Source organism: Maniola hyperantus, chromosome 12, assembly GCF_902806685.2.
Source record: "Maniola hyperantus chromosome 12, iAphHyp1.2, whole genome shotgun sequence".
In the NCBI taxonomy this organism is placed as follows: Eukaryota; Metazoa; Arthropoda; class Insecta; order Lepidoptera; family Nymphalidae; genus Maniola; species Maniola hyperantus.
In genome coordinates, this window is record NC_048547.1 from 6,759,975 (window position 1) to 6,782,835 (window position 22,861).

Sequence of the window (22,861 nt, forward strand, 5' to 3'; positions counted from 1 at the left end):
AATTAGATAAGTGGATGGGCTGTTAAAAGGTAACAGATAGATAGAAACAGACACACTTTCGTATTTATAATATTAGTATGGATTTTATTTAAATAAATTAAGTTTACCATTGACGAAAAACACACTAGGCTTCTTAAATACTGCCTCAACATGGCTTTAATAATATTAATATGAAATGCGTCACAGGGAAATGGCGTTATCAGTGATTTTGAGAATTTCCTTGGATATTATGAAATCCTAGAAATTATTAATTATGCAGGTACTCAATTCCCAAATTAATTACTTCATTTTACTAAACAAATCCATTGAAATAGCAAAACACTACAAAGTATAGTTAAATGATCATCAAGCTCACAATTTAAAAATGCATCTAACATAAGTAGAGATAGAATCAAAAGTCATTTGAGTCAACGATCTTTATTTTATTTATTTGAGCATTCTGTTTGCTTCAACTCAAGTCGGAACTGCTCGTGATGCGAATCTTGTTTTTAATATTTATTTGGTACATTTAATATTTTTAAAATTATTCGGCCATTTCCTTATAAGCTGTTTGCTGTGGCTTATCAGCGCGTTATAAAACGTCGTCATCCGGAGTTGAGTATCGAATTTTTCACAGTGTTCCAATAGAGTGGGATATAAATATTTTAGCTCCGCGTGATCCAACGTCGGAAACAGATGATGTAGTGCATGGTCCCCGAAACGCGTGATTGATTTGAAGTGGTCTTCCATGTTCTCGACCCTTTCGATTACCGTATCCAGTTGATGAATGCCCCAATCTAAAGACTCATCCCTGGAAGAAAAGACGTCGAATGTTTTTTTTTAAATTGAAATTTAATTTTCTGTTATTTCTAAATAATTGCCATTTAATCGTTGTTGAAACTTGAAACACACCTTCCCAATTTTTCTGTCTGACTGTTTGAATTAGGTAATATTCGAAACGGCAGAACTGATTTTATAATGAGACTAGCTTATGCTCGCGACTTCGTCCGCGTGGACTACACAAATTTCAAACCCCTGTTTCCTTTGGGGTTGAATTTTCAAAAATCCTTTCTTGATAGATCAGTCAGTCAGTCAGTCAGTCAGACACCTTTTCCTTTTATATATTTAGATTTTACAATGAACCAAAAGCTTAATTTGCTATAATCCGCTGAAACAGGTCGAATCTGTATGGTGCAACATGCAGCATGCGAAATGCACCGCCCGCCCTCCCACTGCTAAACATGCCACCAGGCAAGCAATACGTACCACCACCACGCGGCACCACATAAATCCTAAACACACTCGACGCACGTTTCGCCCCGACACCGGAGCATCCTCAGGAGATGTAGACCTTACAATGCACAATTGCAATTTTTTTTACCTTTGGTTCATTGTATATCATGGACTTCCGCAACGTAACGCCTACTTCTATACAATATTCAGATTTTCGCAAGCAAGTAGAGGACGAAGGTCGAGTGATCTAGACAACACCTTACCTCGGTACATCGCCCTCAAAAAAGTTAGTGTGCGCGTGATGTCCAGCTGTCAGTCCAAAGACAACGAAGAAGATACTTGATGCCATGACTGTCACCTGCCATACAACGATAGCCCAAGCCAGAGATACTCCACTCAACAACCACATCCATACAGGCAAAAGAAACAATATCATACTGTCCCATGAGAGGTTTTTATTATTTAATTTGATGAAGATATCTGCAAAGCTGTAATATAAACATTAAAAAAATAATTTATGACGTTATGCAGTGCGTTTGTGGCCATCAAAGAAAATAACCCAGCACCTACGAAATTGATATTCGTGACCCAGCACACTAAAATAATTCAAATGAACTTATTCGATTGTGCGTTGCGTGTTATTTGCACTGCGTTTATAATGCGCCAAGCATAGCCTTACTAATACTTAACACTTGTTTTATTTTATTATTGTTTTGTTAATATTTTATTTATTTAAATGCAGCCAGTATTCTTGGCACCATTCCACACGGGCATGATTTGTATAGTCCGTAAAATTTGACTTCCCAAAAATCCTTTCTTAGCGGATATCTACGTCCTAATACCTATCTATCTGCATGCCAAATTTCAGTATCCGTCTAGTAGTTTGAGCTTTGCTTCAATAGATCAGTCAGTCAGTTAGACAGCTTTTTCTTTTATATTCATACATATTGTATCATGAGTACAATGCGTAATTTGAAGCCAAAGTAAAATACGGTTGAATGGGTCCCACTAGCAGTAGACAGAGCCCATGACGCCGATAGTCAGAGCTTCAAACTGAGGAGTATCTCCACTGTATAGTGATACACTGTACGAGCCGTCTCAATACCGCTTTCTGTATCCTGCCCTTGATTCGACTGTAGGAGTGCAGTTTTGAATACTCACTTTTTCACCATAAGAACCAAACCAAAGAATACAAATATGATAGGGTAGAAGACTCCTGCTGCTTGCGTCCATAAGGGTTTGTTTGGGCTTGGGAAATAGTTCAGAAGTGGCAGAAGGAAACTCAACTCTATATCATTTGCTGTATTTGTGTGCAGATGGTGTGATAAAGCATGAGAAATCCGGAATTCACTGAAATGTATTTTATATTATTTTAATTAAATAAGATTAAACTTTGAATAGAAACTTAATATTTAATTCAGACCAGATTAATCAATCTGAATAATTCAATAAAATAGTAGTAAAGTTGGCGACTGACCTAGAATTGTATTAACATAACATTCGCAATGAGCGTGCTACTTGAGTGAGTGACTTGGCTCACTGTACTAACTTATACGAAGGGCTCATTCGGGGAGACGCGGCGCGTTACGCTTTTCCTCTGTTTACGGAAAGACAGCACGTGAAGCAGCAGGCTTATAAGGGAGACGCGGGGCATTGTCCACGAAGTTGCACATAGGTACATAGACAAACATAATGGCAAAGTGTGGCCCCATTTATGAAGACGTGGGGCGTTCTGTGACGCGTAGCGGTGGGCAACAACGATGTCTACGGTGCGGCGACTGCGATGGATCTCGCAGCTACCACTTTTGGCAGCCTTCCTCGGGCTAACGCTGACGTTTGAGTACGATTTTATCAACATAGTATTACTATAATTATAACTAGCTGATGCCCAGTGGGAACTCTTTGATTTTCTGGGATAAAAAGTATATAGCTTGCATCCCGGGGAAGGGATGCAAGCTAAACTACTAAACTTCTAAATAATGGGATGCTGTACTAAATTTCGTCAAAACCGGTAGAACGGATGGGCGGGGAAAGGCTGGCAGACAGACGGACAGACAGACAGACACACTTTCGCATTTATAATATTAGTATGGATTTTAAAAGTTTCCGGGCCCTGAAACTAACGTCATAGGGACGCATAGGTACACTTCCGCGGGAGACGCGACGGCGGTAGCTGCGACACACACGGCGGTTGCCAGCCCGTTCTCTGCCACGAATATCCTAGATATCATACAAAAGGTGCCTAGATAAGTTTCTACAAGAACCCTTTCATATATTTCGTCAAATCGCGGTCAAATCAAAAGTGTTCCCCACGCAAAGCCCCGTGTGGGAGACAAGGGGCTTGTTACATACAATCTGTTCAAATTATACAGGTCAGTCACCAGATTTAAAATATTTAAAAAGTAAGAAATTAAATGTTATTTAAATATTTAAGATATTGTTCTATCATAATTTGAGCTAATCTATTTAAAGAATGTCGGTGTCGCTTTAAAAAATGTAGTGAATATAAAATTTGAATGCCTTACGCGTAGGAATATCCACTAAAATTTAAAAGGTACATGCGCCAACTATCCGACCTATGAATATAATTGTGGGCACAAGTAGTGAGCCCACTCAGTATAAAGCCAAGGATCACTGTCAAGGCCGCTCCATATATTAAATTCTTTGTCCAAAGCCAGCAACAAAATGGGCTTAGTATCAACACAACCCCTAAGAGAAAGTCTGTGACATAGTCACTTTTCTTTCTCAAATTGTGTGGTAATTCTTTAAGTTTTGCAGCAATTTTAGGTTTGAGAGTTTTATAAAATCCATCCCCTTTGAATGTGAATGGCGAATTTCTCAGCGATTCTGCTCTCTTTATAAAGTATTTTGGCAGCAAAACCTCAACTACGGCACTATTTATGTGGTGTGTTTCAAAAGCCTCTGTTATATCCGTTCCCTGCAAGCAGGAAAATTGTAATCAATAATATAATAACTGATAATAATAGTACATGGCAATATATAAAATGTTGCTACAGTAGCCGGCAGGAAATATTATAGATCGGCCTTAAGAAAGAGATGGCGATTACTCTGGTTCCACAACTACTGCTTCTCCTACAGATCTCCTCACTCATTAAATGTATAGTAAAAACAAATTAAAGAAACATTTCTAAAAAATACGGTTAGCAATTATTATTTATACTGACGCAAAAGACAAAATAGTTTTCGCTTGACTGTCGAATTAAGGGCAGGACACAGAAAGCGGTTTTGAGACTTAGTAAATAAATTATTCAATGTATTGAGACGGCCCGTAGGTACTTGTAGTAAGGTTATTCCTGAATTTGGAGCCCTGACCACCGATTGCTTGGGCTCTACCCCGCTGCTAGTGGGACCCATTCAACCGTATTTTTAAAAATGTTTCTTTAATTTAAAAAATATAATAATTTTATCGGCTGAATGAAAGATGAAACTAGAGGTCACAGCCATTGCACTGGCTACCTCTTTTCAATGTAGATAAAATATTATATTGTCACTAGATGATGCCCGCGACTGCGCCCACGTGGAGTTAGGTTTTGAAAATTCCGTAGGAACTCCGGGATACAAGCTATCTCTATACAAAACTTCATCAAAATTTAATTTTATACATTCGTCAAAATTAAGGTCAAAATCAATTAAAATGATGAGCCTTGAATGACAGTTCACCTACTTGACGCAATACGTAGAAGAACCAGAACAATCGACATAGCTTCACGGGTTGCAGAGCTGAAGTAGCAATAAGCAGGACACATACTAAGTTTGAAGAACTGATAGACGTTGGGATCTCAAGGAAAGAACAGCGTTGGCAGACCGCCCACTAGGTAGGCAGACGACAATAAACGAGTCGCAGTGACCCACTGATTCAGGCGGCGCAGTCCAAGATCGTTATACCTAGGTATGTGGAAGTCCTTACAAGAGACCTATATATCCAGCAGTGGACATTTATCGTGTGACAATAATGATGAGTATAAATAATGTACCTACCTTTGTTAATTCAAGCCACTGTGATCCGCCAGGATGTGACGAAACGAAATCAGTCAAATCATAAATATTATCATGTATTCTCCACAGACCTTCGGCACCGTCGACTTTCTGCTTTCCAGATATCCATTGCTGGGGTGTTCTAGGTTCTATGTTTTTGTGTAGTGGGTATAAGAGCTTAGGGAAGCTAATCTGTCGTTTGTGAGGATCTGGAACCATTGTATCTTAAAAAACAAGGACAAACTTTTAAGAAAGGTAAGCACAATAAAGTACCGACTAATCTAATCTAATCTAAATCAGCCTGTACTGTCCCACGTCTGGGCAAAGGCCTCCCTCCGATCCTTCCACAATTTTCTCTTTCGTGCCTCTTCAGGCCACGTAACTGTAAATTTATCTAATTCATCACGCCAACATCGTCTCGGCCGACCACGCTGGCGTTGATGATTCTGAGGCGTCCAAAAAGAAGCAGATTTTGCCCATAACTCATCTGGCATACGGCACACATGACCTGCCCAGTCCCATTTACTCAAAGTACTCAAAGCACTCAAGTACTTTTTACTCAAAGTACCTACTATTATGTTTTAAATAGTGTTGGTGAAATAGGGCTTTGAAATTAGTCCACGCGGACGCAAGTCGCAAGCATAAGCTAGTTATAAGATATCGTAAGTTATTTCATAAAAAGTAACTAATACTTAATCTATTTTAAAAGCGTACAAACTTGCCAAATAAATATAAGTATTACTTTTTATACAACTATTTTATAAGGACAATTTAATACTTACTTACCTTGCTTTTTTTAAATTCAGGCACAGTATGTAGTCGTATCCAATTTATGTTTCTATATTAGGTATATAAATTTTGTTAATTCAATGATATTTTCTCGAACTCATGGTTTCGAATGATTACAAATTCTAACTATATAGATAATATTTATAAATTATTTTGTTGATAACGAAAAAATATACAAACAGTGATGGGTACGCGCTCAGATCACAGAATAGGTTGGCTGTGAAAGGCCACAGCAATCTAAATAACTTCATAAAGAAACCGGCCAGGTGCGAGTCAGGCTCGCGCACCGAAGGTTCCGTACTACAGTCGTATTTTATCGTCATTTTGCACGATAAATCAAAAACTATTATGCAAAATAAAAATAAATAAAAATCTGTTTTAGAACGTACAGGTAAAGCCCTTTCATATGATACCCCACTTGGTATAGTAATCTTACGTTATAAGTTGAAAATACTAATCATTTTTTCAAAACACATTTAATTTTTTTTGTGACGTGACCACAAATTCACGATTTTCCGATTTTTCCGCTGTCTGCTATAAGACCTAGCTACCTGCCAAATTTCATGATTCTAGGTCAACGGGAAGTACCCTGTAGGTTTCTTGTCAGACAAACAGACAGACAGACAACAACAATCCTATAAGGGATCCGTTTTTCCTTTTGAGGTACGGAACCCAAAAAATGTTATCTGCTGTCTTTTGGGCAACTCACTAATTATGTACTCAATCGAATGAATGTTTATCATAATTGTTATCAAAATTCAAATAGGTAACTATGTCTATTTTTTCATATTCATCATGCTCAACTTATCGCCGGCCTACTATTGAGCACGGGTCTCCTTTGAGAATGAGAAGAGTTTAGGCCGTATTCTGCCATGCTAGCCCAGTGCAGATTGACAGACTTCACTCACCTTGAGAACTTTATGGAGAACTTCCGTTTTCCGTACCAAATTTTGTTGAAATCGGTTGAACGGATGGGCCGTGAAAGGCTAGCAGACAGACAGACAGACAGACAGACAGACAGACGGACGGACAGACAGACAGACAGACAGACAGACAGACAGACAGACGGACGGACAGACAGACACACTTTCGCATTTATAATATTAGTATCATCATCATCATGATCAACCCATCGCCGGCTCACTACAGAGCACGGGTATCCTCTCAGAGTGAGAAAGGTTTTGGCTATAGTCTACCAGGCTGGCCATGTGCGGATTGGCAGACTTCACACACCTTTAAGAACGTTATGGAGAACTCTCAGGCATGCAGGTTTCCTCACGATGTTTTCCTTCACCGTTAAAGCAAGTGATATTTTAATTACTTAAAAACGCACATAACTCCGAAAAGTTAGAGGTGCGTGCCCGGGATCGAACCCCCGACCTCCGATTGGAAGGCGGACGTCCTAACCACTAGGCTACCACAGCTTAATATAATATTAGTATGGATATGGATAATTTTTTTTTAAAGAATATTAGCCATGTTAAATTACTAATATTCCCCTTTCCTCCAACTAAGCGTCAGGCTTGTGCTAGGAGTAGGTACGACAAAACTGCAACGGGCGGGGTTTGAACCGTCGACCTTTTCGGTTTTCAGTCCACTCCTTTACCGGTTGAGCTATTGAGGCTCTCAAATAAGTAATAAGCTAATTAGTACTTAGTCTCTAGAAGCATTAATTTTATTTCGATACTAGGGCCCAGTATTTTGTTGAATTTCTTTGCCAATGTTAAAACTACTACATACATACTATCAAGTCCTTTATTTTATGAACGCAAACCGCACGCGAATAAATTTTAAAGGTTTGTAGACTGTGGCAGGAGTCCCGACCCGTCCCTTTGTAATTTGCTCTGTAATACAATTAGGTTTAATGGTCGATGGCCCTCTAAAACGTTGTGGTAGCTTGTAATGAAAGTGCTAATTGCACCTCACGATACAGCTAAACAATTTTAATATCGAAAATGGTCGATCATGTTGGTGACCAAGCAGTGGCGGATTTGCAGTCTTGGCCGCCCTAGGCCCCAGGATTTCGTAAGTACCAGCCGCTCCTTTCTCAACACCCATTAATCATAGTCATAGCTATGAGTTGATTGGGGAGGGAGGAGGGGGGGGGGATTAAAAATGTTTCTTTTGATTTGTCAGTAAAATACAATCCAATGATAAATAGGAGCGCAAGCGGAGCAGGCGCAATTTTTTTTGTTGTTAAAAAAAAGTGATTTTTGTCATGATTGGCCGCCTCTAATATCTAGCCGCCCTAGGCCCGGGCCTACTGGGCCTTAGGGCAAATCCGCCACTGTGACCAAGTCAATAACTGGATAAGTTACCGACGAGAACAAGATTTCGTCCCTAGGTCAAATTACAGTTAATATCAGATGTTAGTGATAATTAATAACCGGGACCGATAGTTTAATGTGCTCGTTGAGGCATGGAGGAGGCGAAAAAGTCCTAAAAAAACTATCATAGTCAGTCACCCTTCCAGTTAACGACTTGGGTCAACGTAGCTTATTAACGATCGCAATGTGATCGCAATCGACTGATATGTGTTCTAACAACTACTTAGGCCACATATCCCTCTCCGGTCTCGGTTATTATCCTTGATATCTGATAATATTATCTAATCGTTAAACCAGGTTTGAAATCGTAAATGGCCCTCCCCGCAAGCCCTAGCCCTCGTGAGGATCCGTGGATGATGGACACGGAGCGGTCCGTCGCTCACAATGTGGTCCTCGGGTTGGTTGGCGTGCTGTGGTTCCGGCATGCCTCTAACGGTGTTTGGGAGCACGTAGTGCCCCAGTGGTGGGTCTGCTGCGGCGGACATTCGCTGACGGAGCAACGAGGCGTTGTTGGTCCCTTGTGCTCCGTCGTCAGCGGTGGGGTGGAACTTCGTGAGGTTTTTAGTCGGTAGGAGTTCGACATTACCACTGTGCACCCCCGTGGCCGGTGGATCCATGATGGATTTTCCTCACGAAAAAAAAAGGTTTGAAATCGTACTTTAGGCGTACCATATTATGTGGTCAGGGATCAGGAAGCCCTCTTGCCTTATTCTCTGAACCCCAACCATTATTGAAAGGGTTTATTACCCTTAGCAATGAATAAATGGCGGCGTACAGAGAGATAGACAGGTATCAATGTTTGCTCTATTAAATTCTCAAGAAGAGAAGAAGTTGATGTTGAGTTGAGAGATGGGAAAAGGGGTCATAAAATACACGACATCACGTCACTATTATAATATTTATTTTAAGGATTAATACGCATTACCTTAAAACCTTACCCATACAATGTACATTCTCATACTTAAACCACAGCCATAAAAAATATCAAATATCACAAACCTTATAATTTGTTAAATAAATTCCAAGACAGTAAAGTGAGGTTATTTTAATTTTACAATTATTTTTTAAAGTTTGGTACATTTTACCTACTATCGAAATTTTACAGTCTTGTTTAGTTTTAAGTCTTCTTGCTATACCTACTTATTATTTATAACGTGCAAATTTTTAGTTTTTAATACATTATAAATAGAGTGCAAATGAGCAGGGAGGTTAAATATCTCTAAAATATCTGTTATGTGTGTGTAAAATAAATAATGTTATGTAAGTGCACCGCCCATGGAAATTTGCAGCACCAGAGAAACCGCCACTGCGTTGCCGGCTTTTTTCAGGAATTTATTGATACCCCCTTGAATATAAAATCTAGTGGAATTTGCAGTCATGGGCTAACTTGTAACTGAATAAACAAAATTAGACGCGTAAATTATGATTAAATACTAAATAAAATACTTATTGACTTAATCTTTAATACACAGTCAAACACAGTGTTTTTAAAGTCTTTTAAAGAACACTTACTGTGTACTTTAAAAGAAAATTTACCTCTCAGGTGACATTTTAGTGATATTATTAGAAAATCCATGCTTTCGCCATATTTTGTCTGTTTATCGTCGCTGGAAGAAGCCGCAACCGTTGTTGTTGTCGCAACACGGTTGTTTTGAGACAGAAAATCTAAAATCTTTCGATCTCTATATTTGACAAAAGTCTTTTGCGTCAACGGTCTCTATAATATTATTTGGGCAGCCTTAGTCTGTTGCCTCAGCCCTCAAGACGTAGGAACTGCTCGTGAATCGTGATGCGAATCTTGTTTTTAATATTTATTTGGTACATATAATATTTTTAAAATTATTCGGCCATTTCCTTATAAGCTGTTTGCTGTGGCTTATCAGCGCGTTATAAAACGTCGTCATCCGGAGTTGAGTATCGAATTTTTCACAGTGTTCCAATAGAGTGGGATATAAATATTTTAGCTCCGCGTGATCCAACGTCGGAAACAGATGATGTAGTGCATGGTCCCCAAAACGCGTGATTGATTTGAAGTGGTCTTCCATGTTCTCGAGCCTTTCGATTACCGTATCCATTTGATGAATGCCCCAATCTAAGGATTCGTCCCTGGAAAGTAAGACGTTGAAGCATTATAGCGTAAGATTATAAAGTTATTAGTGAATAATTGTAGTTGTACGTATTTATTTATCTAAAGGCGTTTATAAACTTCAGTATTCACTAACTTGTATTGAGCATTTTAGCGAATGTTACATGAAGGCAAAAGCTCATATTATGAGAACCATTAAACAACATTAAAAAACGCTCTGTGTTTTGTTCGGCGTGAAACTGGCTCAATCAATAATTGTTCGTTCGATTAAAATTTTCAAAATAGCTTTAATGTACACAAACCAGTTACAGTTTTATTATTAAGTAGGTATAGATATAACAAAGACAAAGTACCTCGGTATATCACCCTCAAAGAAGTTAGAGTGTGCATGATGTCCAGCTGTCAGTCCAAACCCAACGAAGAAGATACTTGAGACCATCATTGTCGCCAGCCATACTGTGTAAACCCAAGCCAGAGATACACCACTTAACAACCACATCCATACAGGCAATAGAAATGGGATCATACTGTCCCATGTAAAGCGTTTATTATTTGAGTTCGTGAAGATATCTGCAAAGCTGTAATATACAAACATATAAAACAATATATAAAACTTTAATGGTAAAATAAACAGAACATGCGACGGAAACATTTTTAATGTTGCATTTTGTTGTAACTAGAATAGAAGTTGAAATTACTAAGTACTTCTAGGTATACAAGGGCATGGGCTTCGCTTTTATGGATTTCATACAAAATCAAAATCAGAATATTTTTATAAACATCAAAAGATATTATATTGTGAATTCGAATGCTGAATTTCATATATTAAGTATAATTGAAATATTCAACACGTCAACGAAACGAAGAACAAAAAATGAACATGCTTGTATGCCGTGAAAACAAATTTGAATACTCACTGTTTCACCATAAAACCCAAACTAGTGAATGCAAATATGACAGGGTAGAAGAATGCCCCCATTTGTGCCCACATGGGTTTGTCTGGTTTTGGTAGATATTGCAGGAATGGCAGAAACATACTCAGCTCTAAATCATTTGCTGTGTTGGTGTGCAGGTGGTGTGATAAAGAGTGAGATATCCGAAAATCCCTGAAAAACATTTTTTAAAAGGACAAAGGACAATGGACGCAAACTCGCCATCCTCACAAAAACGTCTACAGTTTCTAGAGGATGGCGGTCTGTGTATTTTAATGTACCTACTCAACTAAAATTTCTGTTAACAATAAATTAAAAAAAAGTAATTATCCAAAGCTAAAACTTACTATGGAAAAAAGTTACGAGACAAAATGTGGTTTAACAATGAGTCGCTTAGTTATTTTAACAAATATTGCGTACAAAATTCAAATGCCTTACGTGTAGGAAAATCCGCTAAAGTTGAAAAGGTACATGCGCCAACTATCCGACCTATGGAAATAGTTGTGGGCACAAGTAGTGAGCCCACTCAGTATAAAGCCAAGAATCACCGTCGAGGCCGCTCCATATATTAGATTCTTTGTCAAAAGCCAGCAACAAAGTGGGCTTAGGATCAGCAAACATGCAAAGAGCAATTCTGTGATATTATCACTTTTTTTCCTCACGTCGTGTGGTAATTCTTTAAGTTTTGCAGCGATTTTAAGTTTTAGAGTTTTATAAAATCCGTCCTCTTTGAATGTGAACGGTGAATTCCGCGGTGATTCTGCTCTCTTTATAAAATATTTCGGCAGCAGAGCTTCAGCCACGGCGCTATTTATGTGGTGTGTTTCAAAAGCCTCTGTAATATCCGTTCCCTGAAAGCAGGAAAATTATGAAATTATCCATATCCATACTAATATTATAAATGCGAAAGTGTGTCTGTCTGTCTGCTAGCCTTTCACGGCCCATCCGTTCAACCGATTTTGACGAAATTTGGTACAGATATTGCTTGCATCCCGGGGAAGAACATAGGCTATCCATTTTTATCCCGGAAAATCAAAGAGTTCCCACGGGAATTTTAAAAACCTTAATCCACGCGGACGAAGTCGCGGGCATCATCTAGTAATCAATATTGCTTGCACATGATATAAGAAAATGTGGATATAAAGTCTAAAAATGAAGTAGGTACGTAAAGAATAAATAGAGATCACTTCTAAGCGATAAGGCCGCCAGATGGTCTATTTTTGTTCTTTATTGTTTTATAATGGTGTACAAAAAAAGCATAATATTTCATTTCATAATCTAAAGAAGAGCTATATTTTTAGGGTTCCGTACCTCAAAAGGAAAAAAAAGGAACCCTTGTAGGATCACTTCGTTGTCTGTATGTCTATCTGTCCATCTGTCCGTCTTTCGTGTCTGTCAAAACCTATAGGGTACATCCTGTTCACCTAGAATCATGATTGACAGGTTGGTAGTTCTTATAGCACAAGTAAAGGAAGATCCGAAAATCGTAAATTTATGGTTAGATCACAAAAAAATGTGTTCACGATCAAATAATTAGTATTTTCAATTTTCAAAGTAAGATAACTATACCAAGTGGAGTATCATATGAAAGAACTTTACCCTTACATTCTAAAACAGATTTTTATTTATTTTTATCCATAATAGTTTTTAATTTATCGTGCAAAATGACGAAAAAATACTGGAGTACGGAACCCTCGGTGTACGGACCTATATATACAGCAGTGGACATTTATCGGTTGACAATAATGATGAGTATAAATAATGTACCTACCTTTGTAAATTCAAGCCACTGTGATCCGCCAGGATGTGACGAAACGAAATCAGTCAAATCATAAATACCGTCATGTATTCTCCACAGACCTTCGGCACCGTCGATTTCCTGCTTTGCAAATATCCATTGCTGAGCAGTCCTCGGTTCTATGTTTTTGTATAGAGGGTATAAGAGCTTAGGGAAGCTAACTTGTCGTTCATGAGGATCTGGAACCATTTTATCTGAAAAATAGACAAGAAAGAAATTAGGATTGGACATAACACGCCATAGAGTAGTTAGAGCTTTTTTAGATATGATAGTTTGAAAAACCGATAGACGTTGGGGTCTGAAGGTGTCAGAAGGTGCTGGAATGGCGACCACAGCATTGGAAGACCCCCCACTAGGTGGACGTACGACATCAGGCGAGTCGCAGAGAGCTGCTGGATTCAGGCGGCACAAGACAGTGTTGGTATTTATTTTTATGCGTCACGTTTTTTGAATTATCGTGCAAAATGTCGAAAAAATACGACTGTAGTACGGAACCCGAGCGTCGTTGCGCGAGCCTGACTTGCACTTGGCCGGTTTTTTAAACAAAAAAAAACCAACAAAGTAATCGCTCTTTTAGGGTTCCGTATATAATTATTACACTTTACAGCTTACAAACTACTTTATAAATCGTTGTTTTCAGTATTTTTGTTTAAATACAATGGTAGGTACATAATAATTATACTTACCGATATTTCGTATTACTAACTATTTTAGTCGATCCGAAGAACCAACGCGCGGGTTAATAGGAAGGTGAAGAGACTACTTTTTTGCACTATAATGAGGCACTTAATAGGGCATAGCTATTACGTGACGCACAAAAAATTCTTGTCAAACATTAGGCTAAGTGTCCACTAGCAATAAAACTTGCACTAGTTCTGACAAGTCACTTTGTAAACATTCGCAGCTAGTTAACTTATGAATACTAAAATAAAACTAGCTGAGATTCACCATTATATTATTCACCATAAAAATCACAACTGCTGTGGACACATTAGGTAGTACGAAATCTCAGGAATAATAAAGTCTATAAACTGGAAATATGGAAGCTAGGTTCTTTCTAGGACGTTGATGTCAGCTAAGAAACTGTTTTGAGAAATGCCCTCCTAAGGGGGTGAACGGGGGGGGGGGGGGTTATATGAAAGTCCTATGTTATTGAAGTTAGCGACGTAAAAATCGGCATTTAAAAAATCTGCATAAGTTATTGTGGAAAGTCCGCCCCAGGCTGGAAAAATAGGGGATGAAAGTTTTCAAGTTTTAACTAAGTACTGTTAACTTGAAATTTGGAAGGTAGGCTCTTTTTAAGAAGTACCTATGTATCAACTAAAAATTTTTTTCGAAAATCCACTCTTGTGAAATGGGGGGTTGAAAGGTTATATGAAAGTCCTATATTTTTGAAGTTAGAGATATGAAAATCGGCATTTAGGTATTCTGGGTTCCATGCCTTAACGTTAGACCGAGAGAGTTGGTAAGTGAGGCCTTTTGCAGCTGAAAATGATGATCTCATGAGAAACCAGAAATTTTACACGGACGAGGTCACGGGCAACTGCTAGTATAATAATAATTAACTGTTGGGATAATTCATGAAGTCATTAAAACCTGTTGTATACCTACTTCATATTATAATGACTGACTAACTATGTAAGTATCATAATAAAAAAATATTAGCTACCAACTATTTTTTTGCCTTAAGGTTCGTACGCACCTGAGCGGCGCGGCGCGGCGCTTCAGCGAGCTGCACGTCGCGGCACAGAGCTTCAAAATATCATTTCTATCATTTTGTATGGCGCATATCGCACTAGAGCGGCGCTGCACAGCGCTTCACCGCGCGTTGCCGCGCGGCACGGCTGGAGAGAATATTTTGAAGCGCAGCGAAGCGACGCGCAGTGCAGTGACGCTAGTGCGACATACCCAGCGGCGCGGCGCGGCGCTTCGCGCTCGTACGCGAACGGGTATAAAAGTGACGCGCAAGTGACGCGAGGTGCCGCGTACTGAAGTTGTAGTGCGGTAGGCACCGTCGAGCGGCCTGAGGTGACGCGTTCTGCAGTCGGACTGAAGCGCCGCGCCGCGCCGCTCAGGTGCGTACGAACCTTTATGCTACGCGATGGAAAATTTTAATATTGTGTTATTAAGTCATTCTGAAAAAAGGCGATGCAATGATGATGTTTCGTTGTAGTGTTATCCATACTTCCATACTAATATTATAAATGCGAAAGTGTGTCTGTTTGTCTGTCTGTCAGCTAGCTTTTCAAGACCCAACGGTTTAACCGATTTGATGAAATTTGGTACAGAGTTAGCTTACAAGCCGGGAAAGGACATAGACTACTTTTAACCTAAAATAGAAATAAGAAGAAATCGCGGGCATTATTTAGTATAAAATAAGTATTTACAACATATATTTTAAGAGACGTTTTCAATGAAAAAAAAAATGGATAAAATAAAATAACTAAAAATAAACGAAAGCGTTGTCTAAAAAATCGTTGGCTGTCAAGATAGGTCTCGTAGTCGTACATAAATCTGCTGCGTGTGACGTGTCTAATAAATTACCTGCTATTCAAAGTTCAATAAAAGTACCTACTTAGTATATTATAATACAATGAAGAAAAACAAATGAATACTCACTCTATTTTTATAAAACCAGGCACAGTATTCGAATCAAATTATTTATTTATCAGTTTGATAAGCCCAATGATATAATTTCCTTGAATTCACTGTTTTGTTTGATTTCGAATTGTAATTATAACAATTATTATTATTGTTGATAACGAAGAACACAATCGTGTAGTGCCCGTTAGTGATTGGCTGTGACTGGGGGCCGATGGCCTTGCGCCCGCGATTCATTTTAGGCTCGTTTCAGGGTTCAGTATATGTATACCTATCTACTCTAGGTATATTAGCGGTGATAGCCTAGTAGTTCAGACGACGGCCAGATTCGGGAGGTCAAATGTCGATTCCGGGCATGTACCTGTATCTTTTCGGAGTTATGTGCGTTATAATAGAGCAATTAAAAATCTCATGATTTAACGGTGAAGGATAACATCGTGAGCAGACCTGAGAGTTCTCCATAATGTTCTCAAAGGTGGGCGAAGTCTACAAATCTGCACTTGGCCAGCGTGGTGGACTATGACTAGAGACTCGTGCTCAATAGTGAGCTGGCGATGGGTTGAAATGATGATGATATATTTTGTGTTGATAGAAGTATATTTCGATAGCGGCGGGTCAGCTTAATTAGTAGGTGTATGAAAGCACCAGCTTTTACCCCAACTTCGTCCGCGTGGACTACACAAATTTCGAACCCCTATTTTACCTCCTTAAACTTTGAAATTTGGTATGCAGATAGCTAATACGACATAGAGATCAGCTAAGAAAGGATTTTAGAAAATTCAACTCTGGGTAAAAGTGGGGGTGTGAATTTGTGTAGTCCACGTAGACGAAGTCACGAGCATTAGCTAGTTAATAATATTTTTTTCATAGGAGCACCCCTCTCAAGTAAATTAAAAAGTAATGTAATAGATTTAGAAGTTTTTGAAAACATTGAAACCTTCTATTTTAGACAGAGAGCTAGCACGTGCCAGACGTGTGTTATTTCAAAAAACCTAAAAGTTTCTCTGCGTATTGTTAAAGAGTGAAAAATCTTACGGCGAAGTGAAAAGTCTAATTTTTTAGGGTTCCGTACTTCAAAAGGAAAAACGGAACCTTTATATGATCACTTTGTTGTCTGTCTGTCAGTCTGCCTGTCTGTCTGTGTGTCTGTCGGTCTGTCAAGAAACCTACAGGGTACTTCCCGTTGACTTAGAATTATAAAATTTGGCAGGTAGGTAGGTCTTATAGCAGACATGAGGGAAAAAATCTAAAAACCGTGAATTTAGCGTTACATCACAAAAATAAATTAATTAAATTAGTATTTTCAATCGAAGAAGACAACCATAATAAGTGGGGTATCATATGAAAGGGCTTTACCTGTGCATTCTAAAGCAGATTTTTTATTAATTTTTATGCATCATAGTTTTGAAATTATCGTGCAAAATGTCGAAAAAATACGATTGTAGTACGGAACACTCGGTGCGCGAGCCAGACTCGCACTTAGCCGTTTTTTTTTTTAATATTTTCTTCGGAATACCTACTATTCGAAATCACGTCATGCATTGTCAGACACTTAGTTTGGTGGCAACCCACTGCCTTTAAAGTTTGATAAATTATTAACGTTTAATGGCGGGGGTCCCCACAACACTGAGTGTCTGTCAATGCATGACGTGATTTCTAATACTAGTCCGAATTTAAAAAAAAAATTAGACAGTACACTTTGACGTAAGATTTTTTACACCTTTATTACCTGTTATCTCCCAAATCCACCGTGATCAAAACAAACATCCAAACAAACGTTCCTCCCAGTGTTGGGGACAGTACGCAGATAAACTTACAGCTTTTATAAAATAAGGTTACTCTGGCACGCGCTGGCTCTTAGGCCATTCACATACTTATCTTGAATTAATTTTAAAAGCATTGACAACTTCTGTTTACCTTGTATTAAGCAAAATGTCGTTGTTTAACCTTCTCAAAGTCAAGTTTGCGAGAACAGGCTTTTTTTATTATAACATTAAGAATCATAATATATAAGGACATTTACGTGTGTAAACAATGAACACAAACTTTATTACATGTCTGTGCATACGGGGTGTAACCAGAGCGCTGGCAAAAACGAAGACAGGTGATAGTACTGATGATTACTGATATGACACCACAAAAGAAAACGCGAAAAAATATAAAAATATCCTATATTTTTGTAAAAGTTTACGATATTTATCTAAATATATAAAAGGAAAAGGTGACTGACTGACTGGGGCTGATCTATCAACGCTCAGCTCAAACTACTGAACGGATCGGGCTGAAATTTGGCACGCAGATAGCTATTATGATGTAGGCGTCCGCTAAGAAAGTATTTATGAAAATTCAACCCCTAAGGGGGTGAAATAGGGGTTTGAAATTTGTGTAGTCCACGCGGACGAAGTCGCGAGCATAAGCTAGTTGCAAATAAAACATCTGACTGACGCCAATGAATTCAACAAACGTTACGTAATAAGGTCATTCGGAGTCAATGCCGCGTCGTAGGCGGGGCATTGACCCGAGTTTTGCATGCTCTACATTGCTGGTTTGAAAAATACTAAATCACTAAAACTACAAAATGAGGCAAATGGCTATTAGTTTTGGATTGTGTTTAGGTAGTAGGTACTTATAACAATAATGCTAAGTTTTTGGTAGCGTTCTGGTTACCTACATCCTGTATAGTAAAGTTTATTCATTGTTCCCAGATTACGTTGCCAAAAAAAGCCCGGTATTTCATGAAATGACTAGGTATTCTACAGAATCGATGAATAATTATAAACATATCCGGTGCACCTACCCACATAACGACAAACGAAAAGACCGGCCAAGTGCGCGGCAGGCAGGAACCGAGGGTTCCGTACTACAGTCGTATTTTTTCGACATTTTGCACGATAGATCAAAAACTAATGCATAAAAATAAATAAAAATCTGGTTTAGAATGTACAGGTAAAGCCCTTTTATATGATTCCCCACTTGGTATAGTTTTATCTTACTTTGAAAATTGGAAAAACTAATAATTCATGAACACATTTGAAACCACAAATTCACAGTTTTACCTTTGTGCTTTTGCCATAAGACCTCCCTACCTACCAAATTTTATGATTCTATGTCAACGGGAAGTACCTACCCTATAGGTTTTCTTGACAGACACGACGGACAGACGGCCAGGGAGACAGACAGACAACAAAGTGATCCTACAAGAGTTCCTTTTTCCTGTTGAGGTACGGAGCCTTAAAAATACAAAGGAACCGTTATTTCTTCCATACGTCCATTTTAGATCACTGATAAACCTATTATCGTTTTCAGAATACAAGCCTCTATGACTTCAAGATCTGTTACGTGGTTGAGTCGTGAAAAAGCTAACTGGCAGATAGAATATATGTATTGGTACAGGTTACAGACACACTGTTCATTTATAATACCTATTAATAATTTCTTCTTCTTATAGTGCCGTCTCCTATCAGAGGTTGGCAACCATTAGGGCTATCTGCAGCTTGGACGTTGCAGCGCGGAATAAAGAACGGGTACTCTTCCCGTACGTAATTTTTTTTAATTTTTATTTTATTCATTATAGATAGGCAAACGCTTGACCACAATCACACCTGATGGAATGTGATGATGCGGCCTAAAATGGGACGCGTTTACCTAGAAGATGCCTATTTACTCTTGTTTTAAAGATACCCGTTGTAATTGGTAGGAAACACATATCGTGGAAGAGTATTCCAAACCTTAAGCTATGCGTATGAGGAATGATGACGCAAAACGTTTCGTGCGTGTAGATGGAATGAGTTTTTTTAAACAATTTCTTAAGCCACGATGTTCTTCTTCGGCCAGGTGGCCTTCTGCCGGCTATTTTCCCTGAATTATGAGCTAAAGGAGGTCGTACTTGTTATTTCTCATAATATGGCCAAAATTCTCCAACTTCTGCACTTTTACCGTTTTCAAAATTTCAAGATCTTTGAAAAGCCTTTGTAGTAGGTACTGTTGCATTCTTGACACGCTGTATCCAAGAGATTCTCAACATTCTTTTTATAATATGGATTTAGTTATTTTATACTTGTGTACTCCATAAGATACTTGTATTTTATACTCCATAAGATTTCATTATCCTCTTTACGTGCAACATATTGAAAGAATATGATATTTTTAAAGCAGCCATCAAAAGGAAAGGTCTGAAAATGTCATAAAAGAAAGCAATTTTCACTGAAGAAGCAGCTTCGTAAATTCGCTAGAAGTTAGTGAAAATTAAGTGCACTTTTGTTTTCTTCATCTTTTCTTGTGATAGTGGAAAATACAGGCTACGGGAATGGCAGGGTTTAGGACTTTAGGTTAAAATATTGCAGTATTAGATTATAATTAGGTACCTACACATAAATTCTCTATATTGCTGTACTAAAGTAACAAAATGTTATGATCCTTTTTCTAGCAGTTTAAGCACGTTCCCCGACTTAATGGATTAAATAGAAGTTCTAATGGAAACAAACACTATTTTAGAATTGCTTATTGTTTTATGGACCATTTAAGTATTTTATAAAGTATGAACAATTTCATTAGATATTCAGTCTGTCTGTAAAGTTTTGTTTAATCTAGCACAGTTTTAATAGAATTAGCTCGTAATATAGACAATTCAAACGATATCGGTAGGTACCTACGGCTACTAGGTAGCGTACATCCCTAGCTACCTAATTCTTTTTCTGTAATCTTTCAAAATGTATGAAATAAAGTCACATTCCAAAGTCAGTTTTCGCTTATAACTTTTAAATGGATTATACTTAATGTAGTTTTCACTAAAACTAAGTGTATGTAAATAATAATGTATATTGTATAGCTCATACGTCATAGGTAATACCTAAGCCATTCCGTACGAAGGCGGGGCCGCTCAGCTAATTTCTTTTAAACCTATAAGTTATATGAATAAGAGCATTTTATTATTCGCCTATAGATTAGCTCTTCAGAGCAAATAAACTTTAATGGACGGTGTATCATAAAATACATATTGCAATGGATTTTATGGCGGTCACTGGTGGTTCCATTATTATTATATTTCATTTTACGCACCACAAAGATCTAATTGAACATTAGGTATTAGTCAAGAAAGAGCTTTTACTTACAAACGTTAGTTTTTGAGATTTGGTGCCAAAATGCAGACACGTACCTATAGTATAAGTAGGTAGGTATATCAAACTTTTAAACTTTAAGGGCGTCTGGCAGGCGGTTGCTACTACACTTGCAGCCGTACTCAGAGTCGCTTAATCGTTAAAACGAGACAGAGCTATAACTCACACATAAATCTGTCTCGTTTTAACTCAATCTTAAGTAACGATTAGCGACTCTGCATGACGTGATATCAAATACTATTCCGAGTAAAATATAAAAAAATAGACTTTATGCTTTTATTTGAGCAAGATATTTAAACCTTTTTAGACAAGATTTTTAAAGCTTTGTTACCTGTTATCTCCCAAAGCCACCATGATCCGAACTTCATAGTCGCGGATCATTCCTCCCTACGTTGGGGACAATACACAGAAAAACTTTCAGTTTTCATAAAGTAGTGATGGTGTGGCACACGCTGGTTCTCTCTTTACTAGACAAATTTCCGTAGGCGTTAGTCTAAGCTTGATTTACTATTTGCTTTGCACCATTTAGTACACAACTGAGTTTGTATAGTTAATCTAATACATGTTTGTTCACGTGCGTATAGCGTTAAATCTAACTTTGGCAGAAATACAGTATTTAGTGTAGTTAATATCCATTGATAATTTTCTGCATTTTCAGCTTTTGGGAAATTGAGTCAAGTCTTCTCATCGTCAATTCCTCAGTGCCTCAGGACGAAAGTCTTTAACCAGTGTGTTCTTCCCGTCCTCACCTATGGTGCTGAAACGTGGACACTAACAAACGGCCTTGTCCACAAACTCAAAGTCGCTCAGCGAGCTATGGAGAGGGCTATGTTAGGAGTTTCCTTGAGGGACAAGATCCGAAATGAGGAGATCCGCAGGAGAACCAAGGTCACTGACATAGCCCAAATTATTAGCAAGCTGAAGTGGCAGTGGGCAGGTCATGCCTGTCGTAGAGGCGATGGCCGTTGGAGCCGGAAAGTGCTTGAGTGGAGACCGCGTTTAAGCAAGCGTAGTGTGGGACGCCCTCCAGCACGATGGACCGACGATATAAAGAGGCTGGCGGGAAGTGGCTGGATGAGGAAGGCTGAGGACCGGGTGTGGTGGCGCTCTTTAGGGAAGGCCTATGTCCAACAGTGGACGTCCACAGGCTGATGATGATGATGATGATACTGTATGTATATACGACGTAACCACAAGTAAAGTTTACTCGCCTTCGTGAATTGTGTACCTACTATAAATAATAAATAAATAAATAAATTCATTATTAAGGCAACAGAGACCCATATTTTGTTAGTATAGACAATGCTTAAAAAACTATGTTAGTATAATAGTTATTAAGATTTATTTTTACAACTTGATACTATAATTAAATACAGTCACAATAAGGGCGCAAACAACAAGATTTTGGGATCACTTTCAAGCCCTCGTCCGGTCAACACTCTGCGTATTTACCGGACGAGAACTTCAATGAAATGCTGGAGAATTGGCGAATCCAGCTTTCCCGCCATCATACTCAGGACACTGTTGGAGCTCGCACGCAGCCTTGCTAGGATGGATGACGTCCTTTTCCTTATTATGGCATATAAATCATCCGTTCGTGCTTCTGCAAACATGCCTGACGCCGAACAAAACCGCGGCAAGCCCAACAGTAAACTATAAATGTAGTTAAAGTTTCGAGCAGATTACAAAGTAACCATCAAAGTAAGGCACCAAAAGAGCTGTGAAGCGGATTATTATTCAAGTAATAGCACTTAGTGCCTGGCGCCTTACGGTAAATAGTCAATTTTCCTGAGAGTCAAAATTGCTCTGATGGCAAGATAAGTTCGAGCGGTACTTTGAATGAGGAAATTCTCCAACTCATGCGTAAGCGAATTGTTTAGAATTATAACGCCCCGCAAAGTTATCGTAGACGATGAAAATCGGAAAATGTATTAAGGGAAGAGAGTTTTAGCTTTCTAATAACGATGCTGAAGTTAAAAAGTGTACGCCCTTCCAGTGTTTGT

General features: G+C 38.4%; 2 protein-coding genes across 4 annotated transcripts; both read right to left on the reverse strand.

Annotated features, from left to right (window-relative positions):
- Positions 1-495: 495 nt before the first annotated feature.
- Positions 496-5,427, reverse strand: LOC117986835 (cytochrome b5-related protein-like). Its single transcript, XM_034973757.1, has 5 exons — positions 5,212-5,427; positions 3,738-4,150; positions 2,374-2,562; positions 1,476-1,700; positions 496-790 (listed from the first exon to the last, which is right to left on the reverse strand). Exons 1-5 carry the CDS (start codon positions 5,425-5,427, stop codon positions 496-498), a joined length of 1,338 nt encoding a protein of 445 aa, XP_034829648.1.
- A 3,781-nt stretch (positions 5,428-9,208) lies between these two features.
- On the reverse strand, positions 9,209-17,476 carry LOC117986833 (cytochrome b5-related protein-like). Of its 3 annotated transcripts, none has more exons than XM_069502112.1 (6): positions 17,471-17,476; positions 13,114-13,334; positions 11,781-12,193; positions 11,328-11,516; positions 10,764-10,988; positions 9,209-10,430 (listed from the first exon to the last, which is right to left on the reverse strand). In XM_069502112.1, exons 2-6 carry the CDS (start codon positions 13,327-13,329, stop codon positions 10,136-10,138), a joined length of 1,338 nt encoding a protein of 445 aa, XP_069358213.1. In that variant the 5' UTR covers positions 13,330-13,334; positions 17,471-17,476; the 3' UTR covers positions 9,209-10,135. The 3 variants fall into 3 exon arrangements, with proteins under 3 accessions (XP_069358213.1, XP_034829646.1, XP_069358212.1); XM_034973755.2 differs by lacking the exon at positions 17,471-17,476 and adding an exon at positions 15,760-15,926; XM_069502111.1 differs by lacking the exon at positions 17,471-17,476 and adding an exon at positions 13,847-13,877.
- Between the last annotated feature and the right edge of the window lie 5,385 nt (positions 17,477-22,861).

Excerpts from the sequence above, each read along its gene's own strand:
- LOC117986835 (XM_034973757.1), bottom strand. The coding sequence starts at position 5,427 with ATGGTTCCAGATCCTCACAAACGACAGATTAGCTTCCCTAAGCTCTTA. Across the intron at positions 4,151-5,211 it reads AGTGGCTTGAATTAACAAAG|GGAACGGATATAACAGAGGC; the intron begins GTAGGTACATTA and ends TCCTGCTTGCAG. Across the intron at positions 791-1,475 it reads TTTGAGGGCGATGTACCGAG|GGATGAGTCTTTAGATTGGG; the intron begins GTAAGGTGTTGT and ends CTTTTCTTCCAG.
- LOC117986833 (XM_069502112.1), bottom strand. The coding sequence starts at position 13,329 with ATGGTTCCAGATCCTCATGAACGACAAGTTAGCTTCCCTAAGCTCTTA. Across the intron at positions 10,989-11,327 it reads TTGGGTTTTATGGTGAAACA|CTTTGCAGATATCTTCACGA; the intron begins GTGAGTATTCAA and ends TGTATATTACAG. Across the intron at positions 10,431-10,763 it reads TTTGAGGGTGATATACCGAG|GGACGAATCCTTAGATTGGG; the intron begins GTACTTTGTCTT and ends CTTACTTTCCAG.